This window comes from Alosa pseudoharengus, unplaced genomic scaffold, assembly GCF_046254945.1.
Source record: "Alosa pseudoharengus isolate Yale_2024_CS ecotype anadromous, Long Island Sound unplaced genomic scaffold, YU_APseudo_1.1 YU_APseudo_1.1_scf_16, whole genome shotgun sequence".
In the NCBI taxonomy this organism is placed as follows: domain Eukaryota; kingdom Metazoa; phylum Chordata; class Actinopteri; order Clupeiformes; family Clupeidae; genus Alosa; species Alosa pseudoharengus.
Window position 1 is genome coordinate 19,334,268 of NW_027468630.1, and position 12,269 is coordinate 19,346,536.

A 12,269-nucleotide genomic window follows, 5' to 3' on the forward strand; every position below is an offset into this window, starting at 1 on the left:
TGGTGACTTTGGAAGTGCGTAGCGTGCCGAGCGGAGCTCTGCCATCACTCAAACCCCCGGAGTCGGAGCCGGAGCCAAACCCCTGAGGCCACCGCATGTGCTTCCCACTGGGGTTTACAGCCCTCTCCCAGCCATATGAAGCTGCGATAATAGCGCTGTAGTTCAATAAACGGTTACTTGCATAAATATTTGGGGGAGGTTTTTGGGACGCGTGGAGATTTATCGGCAGATTTATTAGCTTTGTTTGGATGGGGGTGGGGATCAGTGGTTGTGTGTGTGTGTGTATGTCTGTATGTGTGTGTGTATTTGTATGTGTGTGTTTTGAGGGAAGGGGTGTGGGAGGGTTGATTGTGGAGGGCCAGTGGCGCTGCGCTGCGCTGTAGCTGTCCCGGGGTTTTGTAGCCTCAGTGAAAGACGGGTGGCGGGGAGGCTGCAGCCAAAGCGTCTAGCGACAGGCCGCTCTGTCTGGGAGATAAGAGCGCCGCGCTGACACACGCTGCCGCCGGCCCCTTCATGTCTCCGCTAATCGGCCCGGGCGGACGGTGGTGGACGGCGACAGGCCCGGGAAAGGGAGAGAGGGAGGAAGAGAGGGAGGTGAAGAGAGGGAGGGAGGCTTTACCTTGTCTGCCGGGCTCTTGTCTGAATGCGGCGGATATCACCCGACAGGGCGGGGCTGGACAGCGCAGGGGATGTGGCATTCTAAAAAAGTTGACATTGAAATGAAATGTTTGCTGCAGCGCAGCTGGAATGTGTCGAGTGGTTGCGATGATCCATTTCAGATGTAATTCGCATGTACGCTCTGTCAAACACTGTCAAACAACAAGTAAGTGAAATACTAGATACCCTGAAGCCGAAATGAAATTGATTGTGAAAGATAAGATGTATGTTTCGTGAAAACCAAACATGGGGCCCGGTAAGGGCCTCTTGTCGGGGGGGTGGGTTCGTTTTCTCTGAGCGAGTTGAACTTTGTTAATATGAGCTGGTTGTTCGCTAAGCTGTGGTTATGTCCCGCTGTTGCAGAGAGCCTTCCAGTGGAAGCCAAACTGCCCTGGCTCAAACAGGCCCATGAACTGGAGGAGCCAAAGGCCGCCTCGGAGGAGCCCACGTGAGTTAAACCTCTCTCGCTCTCGGCCTGTCTCTATTCATCTTCGTCCATCTCATGTTTTTGTCTTTCTTTCCTTCTCTATCTCTCTCTTCTTTGCCTTTCTGTTTTCCTTCTACTTCTCTATTCATCGTCCTCCACGTTTTTTGTCATTCTGTCGTTCTCTATCTCAATCTCTCGTTTGCGTTTCTGTTTTACTTGTACACTGTGTCTCCCTACGTCCATCTCACTTACTTATTCACTCGATCCTTCGCTTTGTGTTACCTTGTCTGCCTCTCACTTTCTTTCCTTTTGCTCTGTCTCTGTCTCTTTCAACACTCTTTCTTTTCGGCAAAACTCTGGAGACCTCCTGAGTTTACAAACTGTGAATACAGAATGAGTGGGTTTCTGGTTGCACCTTCATGCCAGAAAGTGTTTGTTTTCGAACTGAAGTACTCTGGTTTCCACAGTGGCTTCAAACCCAATGGAGTATATCACAAGGCTCAATAACCCTGAGCATCAGTGAAAACCGCATCTTTCAGGGACTTTTTCAATTGCTGCTTGTAGCTCACCAGGATACCTTGTGTTGATAAATATAAATAAAACATATAAAGATTTTTATATTAAGAAAAAAATATAGATTTGAAATAGCAATATGGTTTTCCTGCACATCTTGGTTCATAGCCACAACAGGTTCAAAGTCTGTGGTCAACAGTCAACGTCCTCTCCACATTGGTTTCATAGTGCCCGTTGGGAGTCCTCCCATCCTGCCTCTCTGCTTGTGTCCGTATCAGATGAACTCCTTTTCTCAGGTGCTTCACTGGACGAGGCACGTACAGCGTCTCCTCGTGTGACATTTCTCTCTTTCCCTCCCTTTCACCTCCTTTTCGCCTCGGCTTCCTCGCCTCCATACATCAGCTCCAGACTAACCGCAGGGATCATTAATCCATTTTTCTTCCCCTTCTCCCACTCCAGAGAAAGCAAGGGGCCTTTCTGCTGTCTTGGAGCGCACCAGTGAAATGGCACCGGCTCTGGTTTCCTTTTATTACCCGGCCCCCTTTTCTTTAGCTACGTGCGCCCGTCCCGCTCTGAAATCCCACATTGTGCTATTATTAGACTTATCTTCCTGATCTCTGAAACGATACGCGCATTAATAGCAGACGAGGGAGCGCAAACAGCTCGGCGGAGCCCGGCACCCCTCCACCCCCCCACCCCCCCACCATCACCACCACCCCGTGTGAGCCACAGAGGCCCCGGCTGTGCCAGAAGGTTCCCCAGAACAGAGCCGTGGCTCGGCCTCTGCGGTCTACCAAAGGCATCTATCTCTGAGCCTCATAAAGAAGAAGTATGCGGGTTAGATGTGTTTAAGGAGGGGGGGGGGGGGGTGGGAGCTGCTGCTGCTGCTACCCGGCTTTGACCCCCCCTGAACCCTCTACCACCGGCTCTTTCCCTGTGTCCAGGCTTAGACCCCCATAACCACCCCCAGCACTGATGGGAGGAAGCGAAGATCTACCGTTTCCCTGATAAGTGCTCTTAAATTACACTTCACAGCCTCCCTCTATCGGACAGCCTCTCAGCGTTCAGCTCCGTAGCTCGTGTTGCTGCGTTTGAGGGGAGCTGTGGGAGGTGTGTGGTAATCGGCGCCCTCCAAGAACAACCCCCTCTCTAAAGGCCGTGGAATTCTTTATTGGATGGGAGTGAGTGAGTGAGTGAGTGTGTGTGTGTGTATGTGTGTGTGTGTGTGTGTGTGTGTGTGTGTGTGTGTGTGTGTGTGTGTGTGTGTGTGTGTGTGTGTGTGTGTGTGTGTGCGTGTGTGTGTGTGTGTTTCAGAGTGTGAGTCATAAGGGACGTCTTGGGTCGGATATGAAGGAGGCCCCTCACGCCAGGCTTATCAGCACAGTGATAAGGGTATTCAAGTCCCCTCTGTCAAGGCTCCCATTCAGGCCGACTTCTTGTCCCCCTTAACTTCCTCTTGTGATAAGACTGAGAGATTATAGCGCTTTTTATGGCTCCTTATTTCACTCCAACACACACACACATGCACACACACACACACACACACACACACACACACACACACACACACACACACACACACACACCTTCCCAGACTATTCCACCACACAGTTCTCGCTCTCCCTCTGGTTTGTCGTTTTTTTGACACCTGTTCCCAAGTTCTCCTTCCCTCCTCCCCCTGTAAGTTCAGACCAGCACTTTACAAGTGATCCTTGAGGTTTCTCTTTCAACCATCTCCATCACCCCAGCCTCCTTACCCCCTCATCCCCCCACCCAAACCCCCCGTAAAAAAAAAACAAAAAAAAAAACTTCTGTTTTGTACATCACGTACAACGTTTTGATTCTGACATCATGATATCCCTTAATAACACGCCCACATTAGTCAAAACATGACATGTTGTGGCTTTTGGGGAATTACAGGTCTCATAAAACGTAATCCCATAAGCTGAGCGAATGTTTAGACAGCAGGACCGTGAGGCGCATGTTGACTTCCACGCCGCGCTTGTGTAGCTTGACATGGTTAAATGCTTTCACAGGCTCGGCAGACTGACACCACTCGTGTGCTTTTTTCCCCCCTCCTCTCTCTGTTTTTTGCCTGAATTTAATAAAACGGAAAAGACATAAAAATCACGATTTGGCCCTTGCTTGCTGTTCATGCTCTGTGTTTTTGTCGTCTGAATTGTCTGCGAAGAACATACAGGGCCAGACTTCCTTCCACGTTTTTTTTTCTTTTCTCAGCCCTGAAGAAAGTCACCCCACAAATCTATTTCTGTAAATGATTCTTTTGCCATCTTCAGCACCGTACGGGCCAAAAGTCTGATGGGTTCAATCGGGACGCTGATATTTTTCATAAGTCCCCGGCTTTTCTTTCTTCCAATTGCCTTTGGCCCGAGTCAGGTTTTTCTTCAAGCTCAAAAGCCACAGCTCTCTATTCAGTTGTCTCTCACCTCAACTGGAACGGGTACATATTTCTTTTTTCCCCCTTTTTTTTCTCTCTTTTTTCCCGTTTGGATGTTTTTAAGGTCATAGCAATGGCCTAAAAATACATCTCAGATCAGCAGTTCATCAAGACACTTCCTCCAATTCCGAAAATGTTTATTTGTCATGAATAAATGTTTGCTTTCGAAATAAGAATAGATTTGGTGGGAGATCCTTCAAGGGCACCTGACTGGCTCAATGCAGGACAAGTGGAATGTTTGCACTGGAGAACTAGTTTATCAGTCATAACATCTATCAACGGCCACCAAGAATTGGGAAAACACTGTGCCAGCCAAAAGCAATGCAAACGTGTCATAATCACGAACACCCCTTTGGCAGTATTATACAGTGGAAACAAATTGAAGCAGAATGAAGTGGAGATAATCATGCATCATTGGCCACCAGCATGATTTAACTTTCATTTGCAGAGGAAAAGAGAAAAAAGGGTGACCTAGAGCTCTTAGGTGAGGCACTGTTCCCCTACTGTGTCCTCTAGGCTGCTCAACACAATTTCTAGAACCAGAGTAGAACCTCAGGCAAAGGGCAGTTGAGGCTCTCTGAAAACACAATACCAGGCCCGATGCCATGGAGAAGAACACTCGCTGACCTGGTCACATGAGACCACGGGCCTGGCCCAGGGGTATTGTGGGTAACAGACTGCTACGTCCGCTCCTATTACCTCTTCCTCACCTCTGCTGTGCCGTGTCACTCCACAGTTCGCTGCCCCTCGGGCCCCCACAGCCATAAAATCGCTGGAGAGAGCCCGCCGCCCGCCCGCCATCGCTGCTGCTGCTCCTGCGGAGCTGCTCGCTGAGTCCAGATAGATTTCAGTCAGATGGCCTCCGGTCCACACAAAGCAGCCGGCGATTCCAATAGTGATGCAAGGCGCTGCTATTGAATGTGATGGTTCAGTAGCTTTGTATGCTATCCATCACAGTGTGTTTACGAGGGCAGCGGGAGCTCCTGATGATTTCACCGGCCCCACAGCCCTCCCCGGCAGCAGCAGCAGCAGGAGGCGGTGGCTGCCTTCGCTCGGCGGGTTAGGTCACCTCAGCCCAGGGCTGGGTGCAGTTGGTGGCTGTGCATGCTAATTCTTGTGTAATCCACTGGTAATGAGACCCAGGGGTGCGACCCTTCTCGGTGTCACCGAGTTCAACACTCCTCATCAACTCAATCAATGATCTACTCTATAATTCTGGATTTGGGAGAACCTTTTTATTCTTTTTTGACTTTAGCGTTAGGTTTTGTGATTGAACACACCAAATGAACAAACGTTTATTTGCACAGTTTAATGAAAGTATTGTCTCACTCTCATAACTGCCCAGTAGAGACGTCATCTATCCGTCAGCACAGTCATCTGTCTATCCAGCTGTCCATACAGCAATTCAGCTACTCAATCACACATTCCTCAAGTGAAACACCATTTAGCTACTTGACAGGATGAAATCGCCCCTGTTATCTGAGTATGTCTCTTGTGTCCCCCCACAGGTTCATCCCAGGCCCCTGGTCTACCTGCAGCACCAGCTGTGGACCGGGCCTGCAGAAGCGCTGGGTCAAGTGCCGCGTGCTGCTCTCCTTCACGCGGGCCGAGGTGGACCTGCCGGACGAGGAGTGTGACGGCGAGAAGCCGCCGCTGCAGAGGCACTGCGAGCTGGAGTCCTGCACCGGCTCGCCGGCGCCCCCCCAGGGCCGAGACCAGCAGCACGGCCCGCAGTGGGGCTACCGCAAGTTCAGCCCGTGCTCCAAGTCCTGCGGCGGAGGTGAGCAACAGAGACACGAACTGCACCACAACACAACACCCTGGTCCAGCACAAATAAGAACAGGCATTATGTAGGCCAGTTGAGTTAAAGCGCAGTTGTTTGGAAACATTTCCTGCATGTTTTGGAAAGACAACAGAGAGATAAGTGTTGGAGCTGTGCACCAGGCACCTCTTGCTTAACGTGGCCACGGCTCACTGAGCGACTTCAGAACATGGCCCTCGTGCTCGCGGACCCTCACGCCTCACGCTCGGCCTCATGTTCCGTCTCAGATAGCCGCTGGGGGAGGATTAAGGCCTCTCCACTGCTGATCAGTCGCTAATGTGTGGCGGAACCCGAACCCTAGGAAGCCAACTTCCTAGAAGTTTCTTCCCCTTGTTATCCCCAATCTGACTGCCTTGCCTGCCTCTCCCTCTCTTTCTCTCTCTCTCTATCTCTCTCTCTCTCTCTCTATCTCTCTCTCTCTCTCTCTGTCTTTCTCTCTCTCTGTCTGTCTCACTCTCTCTCTCTTTCTCTTTCTCTTTCTCTGTCACCCATAGGCACGCAGATCTTCGTGGCGCGGTGCCTGAGTGGTGGGAAGGTGGTGAGCGCCGGCCTGTGCGACAGCGCCAGTCGACCGCGGGTGATGATGCGGGTGTGCAACCCGGAGCCCTGCGGCGCGAGGTAAGGCTCAGTCCCACCCTCCTCAGTGGGACCCACACACACAGAGCTGCCAACCCTAACGCATTTGATTGGTGTAGGAGGGCGTGGAGCCAATCAAATGAATGAATCTCACTCTCAATGTGGGAGAGTTGGCAGCTCTGCACACACACGTAGACCTGATGGGGGTAACTGGACAGGACGGGGCTTATTGCCCACTCTAGACCCTCCAGTCCCTCTTGGCTGTTGGGAGCGCCACCGTGGTGGTGCACACCTTCCCCCCCCCCCCCCCATGCCTCCCGCTCTCAGACGGACAGCCCACAGGCTTCCTGTCCAGATTAGGCCGCAGCACAGTCAGAGCAGCAGGGCCGCGGGCCGAGATGGCAAGTGGAAGGACTGGCACGCCGCCGGAGAAGACAAAGAGCTCTGGTGCGCATTAGGATCATGTGTCTGTCCATAAAGCCAGGGGCGAGAGAGAGAGAGAGAGAGAGAGAGAGAAAGAGAAAGAGAGACGGAGAGCGAGAGAAAGAGAGAGAGAGAGAGAGAGAGAGAAGGAGAAGGAAAGATGGAAAGAAAGAGAGTTGCTCACATCCCTTCTTACTGGCAGTCATGTTTTACCAGTGGTGGTCAGGATCCGAGATGCGCCCACATTTGGTAATGACTCATGATAAGCGTATCATACACAGCTCCAGTTCCACTATCGTCACCCATATTACTGCCCTGCATGCGCTTTCCTGGCCAAAATGGACCGATGAGATGAAACATGGTTCCTGTAAAAAGTCCTGTTTTACGGTCGGTTATGCCAACCTAAACAATGCGTTGCTGTAGCTGAACAACTCGCCCGGCTGGATTGTGGTCTTGGTTCCCCTGCTTAACTGAAACCTTGCATTCGCTGTTTATTTATGGTTCCTTTCATTTATTTATTTATTTTTTTTTGTCTTGGATTGGAGAACCTTGTAACAATCTGGACGTAGCATTCGTGTTCACTTTTGGTTCTGTGACAAATGGTTAACGTCATTTAGAGTCGAGCACAGAGAACAGGGCCAGTGCATCAAACAACTGCACAAGCTCTGGGCCCAGTAATGTTGATAAGATCAGGCCAGCCTGCACCAAATTGCCATCACAATATATAGAATTAGTGAGAGTAATTTGTGACATACACAGTGAACAGGTGGTTCCAATACTACTGGTGGTTCTAATACTACTCAGCCCTGTAGCTTGTTGTGAAACCATTTATGTTGCAGTCATGCGTAGAATGAGAAATGTTGCCTTTAGGATGCAATTGTCAGAACTACAAATCGGCCTTGTGCATATCGATAAGTTGGATGCAAGCAGCGAGGTTGGGAACGGCATGTAGATTACCAATATGAGTCAATGTTCTTCAAAATCTCTTTAAGAAGTAAAAATGTTACCCATAGGAACAGACCCACAGCAAATATATCAGGGTTATTTAATGGTCTCTCTCTCTCTCTCTCTCTCTCTCTCTCTGTCTCTCTCTCTTTCTCTTTCTTCCCGTTCTCCCTCTCTCTCTCTCTTACTCACTCAACTCAAACACACACACACACACACACACACACCCACACACACATACACACACACACACACACACACACAGACACACAAACACACACACACACACATACACACACATACACACACACACACACACGCACACACACATACACACACACAGGCACACCAGCTCAAAGATGAAAGGGAGTGCTGTAGGAATGCAGGCGCCTCTTGGTGGCACATGGGGACATGGGATGGCAGGTTTTCATTCCCAACTTTGCACTTTTATAGAAAGTAAACATCCTGAAAATAACACGGTTTTCAAGTCAACCGCCGTGCGTCTGAAGTAAATCCCCTCAAATACAGCCATATTTTTTATAATGACTCATTGTAGGACTTGGTAAATACAGCAAACATGTTTGACTGTCACATTTGTTGTTGACCAAAGGAGTATTTTCCATAGTAAGATAAAAAAAAGATTAATTCAACAGGTATTTGCTTTTTTCTTTTGTTAAATGACCATTTTATTTTACATGCCAGGTCTGGAAAAGCAGGCCTGGTTTGTGTTCAAGTGCTGAATTCAGATTGAACCTAAATAGCTTGTCAGGCCACTTTCAAAAGAGGGATATTTGACAAAAACACAGGCTTGTTTTTTCCAATAACTGACCCCTTGCCAATGTCAGCAGGACAGCTAGCCTTTGGGACTGACAGTGCGGATGAAGTCAGAGCCCATGTTGATACTGAAATGATTATTTCTCATATCGGCGCTTTTCCTTTTTCAGCTGTCTCAGGTTTTTGTTTTTGCTGATGAACTCATAAAAGATGAATATTTTACGAGTCAAAATAGACTTAATGATTACCTCATACTTAAAATGCATATCATATCGGACCATAAAGGATAAACAATCTCTGTTCCATTCTTTTAGTTCCTGGACTGGGTTGTTTTTCTTTGCTCTCTCCAGCTCCCATTCTTTAGTGATGTGCCCTTCAGAGCACTTAGCAAATATAAAAAGAGAAATAAATATGAGAGGTAATAGACCCAGGGGACAGCAAAGTTGTACGTTGGAAAGTAAAACACACACAGTAATGTATGCTCTGCCTCTGACCCTTCCCTTCCATGAATACCTCATGTGCAACAGAGACACAAATCACGTCCGCTGTAAACATATCTGATGCAGCCAGCGGTTGGACTTTTTGGGATGCTCACTAAAGCATATCAGAATCTATACTTATCTGATATGTGAAAGCGGTGTCTCAAAGCCTCAAGACTCTGATTGTAATGAAATTTAGCCCGATTAGCATCAGCGCTCCTCTGCAAAGGACATTTCTGATCAAAGGCTTCAGATCCCAGTCGCCACAGCACTTGGGACTGGGCTTTTGGGCCGGTTCTCAAGGGGTCACATGGTTTCCTCATCTGCTTATCCTCAAATAGATTTCAGTTTGTTTTCCCCGCTGTGCTTTTTTAAATGTGGGCTGGAGTTAAATAATAAGGAACAGCCTGATCTCTCGTCACTTCTTCTGAATATAGAGTATGGATCCATGTGCAGTCTTGTTTCTCAGGGGGATCATTGCCATGCACTTAACCCCAGAAAACTTCCACTGCCACATCCCCCCCTTTTAAAGACTTATCTGTCTGCATTGGGACAGTGGCCAACGTGGCTGCACAGAGCCCAATTTAGAGGCCTTGTCCCGTTGTGTTAAAGGATTTGTGCAGGATGCAGCTGAGGGGCCAAACTTTCACTGAGGTGGCTGAAACTTGGCCTGACTGTTGGCATTTGTAAATCTCTCTCTCTCTCTCTCTCTCTCTCTCTCTCTCCATGCATGGAGAGACATTAGTTTTAGCTCTTTGTGGACACTAAAGGAATCATAGCATCTTGCATAGTGTCTGTCTGTGCTCTCTTATTCATTCATATTTGCATTTTGGATTCAGAAGTCAAGGAACGCTGAAGTTATTTATTACTTTTGACTGGCAAGACCTAGATACGGTCACCAAGGGATCTAAATGACAACAGTTAAACAGAAACTGACATTAGACATCAGCCCATGTTTCCATCTCTCTCTCACTCTCTCTCTCTCTCTCTCTCTCTCTCTCTCTCTCTCTCTCGCTCTCTCCTGGATGAGCTTGGGCTGTAGGTTTAATTTACTGCACTTTATTGGTTGCAGTCCTTCATTCAGCAGGTTAGAGCAGACCTGGCCCACCCTCCTCTCCCACTCTCCCAATGCCAGTGACTACCCCCCCCCTCTTCCCCCTCCTCCTGGTCCCCCCGCGCAGATAAATGGGTTAAGGCGGAATGGCTTTTGCACACAGAAATGGCTCACTTAGAAAGCACAGCAATCTGGTCTCACTTTCCGGTGTAGCATGTTTGCTTTTTCCATTCAAAAGTTTCTCCTGTGTTTGTGTGTGTGCGTGTTTCTGTGTACATATGCGTGTATTTGTGTGTGTGTGTGTGTGTGTGTGTGTGTGTGTGTGTGTGTGTGTGTGTGTGTGTGAACGGTGTGAGCATGTAGCAAAATTCAGGCCAAGACTCTAACTGTATGAGTCTGGACTTTGTAATAGCTGTAAGAGTTGCCCCTGGGGAAGAGCTGTGTGTTTGTGACAAGCAGGCAGTGCATGGGTCAGTGCACATAGGGGCGTGGGTCCACTCAAAACATACTCTAATGCTCTAATGTGTGCGTTTGTGTGTATGTGTGTGTGTGTGTGTGTGTGTGTGTGTGCGCGTGCACGTCTGCATTTGTAGATGGGAGATGAGCCAGTGGTCACGCTGTTCGGCCACATGCGGGGTCGGCCTGCAAATTCGCCAAGTGCTCTGCGTGCTAAACGGCGACACGAAGATGCCCGACAAGGACTGCAAGGAGAGCAAGCCCAGCGAGGTGCAGGCCTGCAACCAGGTGGACTGTCCACCAGCCTGGGAGACCGAGGACTGGCAAAAGGTAAGGGACCCCTCAGCACTGCTCTCCAACCCTTCAGTAGGTCCCGTCACACTGGTGGAACAAGAATGTTGGAAAATGAACGTTCTAAAGAATATCTGGGTTCTTCCTGAACTAGGGTAGGTAAAGCCAGTCATTATGTGTTACTGTAATGGCACATAGATCACAAGACTGATTGTGGGCAGCATCATGCTGTTAACAGCCGAGATGCTGTTATTGAAAAAGTCCCTGCTGAGTGCAAAACGTCACTCACAACACCCTTCATCCTAGTGCACCCACACCTGTGGCGGAGGCAAGCAGTCCCGGAAGGTCTACTGCAAGCAGCGGATGGGCAGCGGAAGCTTCCAGAAGCTGAAGGACACGGCGTGTAAAGGTGTGAAGCCTGTGGCTCACCGGCCATGCGCCACGGACGACTGCCTGACTCCCCGCCTGGAGGGAGGAGAGTGGTCCAAGGTAAGGCTACCGCTCCCGTGGACATCACAGCCTCCAGGCCTCCCACTGTCATGTCAGATAGCACCTTGACATTATCTTGAGATAATAACATGCGGTGTCTAGATGATCTGTGAGAGCAGGAATCCCTTTTGGGGTGGCATTCCTTTTTTCCGACACATGAATTAAATATCAAGCAATCCTCTGTGTAACTGCGCCTTTTCTATCTCTGTGAAGTGTTCTCTGTGAAGTGTGTGTGGTTTCTGAAAGGTGTACGCTATAAAAAGCTAACAAAAAGCTTTTGTTCCTGACACAGAATTGTCCCTTACCGACACACCGATAAGGCACTTTGCATATCAAAAGATAGAATAATAGGGACACCACTCAATAGGCAAAGGTACACTTTCATCTTTTAATATTTGTCATGTGTGTATGTGTGTGTGTGTGTGTGTGTGTGTGTGTGTATGTGTGCGTGTGTGTATGCATGTGTGCGTGTGTGTGTGTGTATGTGTGTGCATGCGTGTGTGTGTGTGTGTGTATGTGCGTGTGTGCATCTGTGCATGTGTGTGTGTGTGTGTGTGTGTGTGTATGTGTATGTGTATGTGTATGTGCATGCGTACGTGCGTACGCGCGCACGTGTGTGTGTGTGTGTCCTACAGTGCTCTGTAACGTGTGGCACGGGGGTGCAGCGACGGGAAGCGGTGTGTCGCAGACAGACCCCCTCTGGGCATCAGGTGACCCTGAGCAGAGCCGCGTGCAGCGGGATGACCCCACCGCCGCTCCTCAGGAGCTGCCGCATGGGACCCTGCAAAAGTGAGTGTCCGTCTGTCAGCCTGTCTGTCTGTTTGCCTGCCTGCCTGCCTGTCTGCCTGTCTGTCTGTCCATCTGTCTGTCTGAATCTTCCACCTCCCACACCAAAGAGCAGTGT

At 49.3% G+C, this 12,269-nt stretch overlaps 1 protein-coding gene across 2 annotated transcripts in view; it reads left to right on the top strand.

The window, feature by feature from the left end:
* The window catches only part of adamtsl3 (ADAMTS-like 3), a 106,609-nt gene that overhangs the window by 74,229 nt on the left and 20,111 nt on the right, over nt 1-12,269 (top strand). The window contains exons 15-20 of one of the 2 annotated variants that reach the window (XM_076287344.1): nt 1,021-1,105; nt 5,564-5,835; nt 6,373-6,496; nt 10,723-10,915; nt 11,183-11,365; nt 12,001-12,154. In XM_076287344.1, the coding sequence (XP_076143459.1) occupies nt 1,021-1,105; nt 5,564-5,835; nt 6,373-6,496; nt 10,723-10,915; nt 11,183-11,365; nt 12,001-12,154 (1,011 nt within the window). Of the gene's footprint in view, nt 1-1,020; nt 1,110-5,563; nt 5,836-6,372; nt 6,497-10,722; nt 10,916-11,182; nt 11,366-12,000; nt 12,155-12,269 lie in introns of those variants that run through there. The other variant, XM_076287345.1, reaches the window with a different exon arrangement.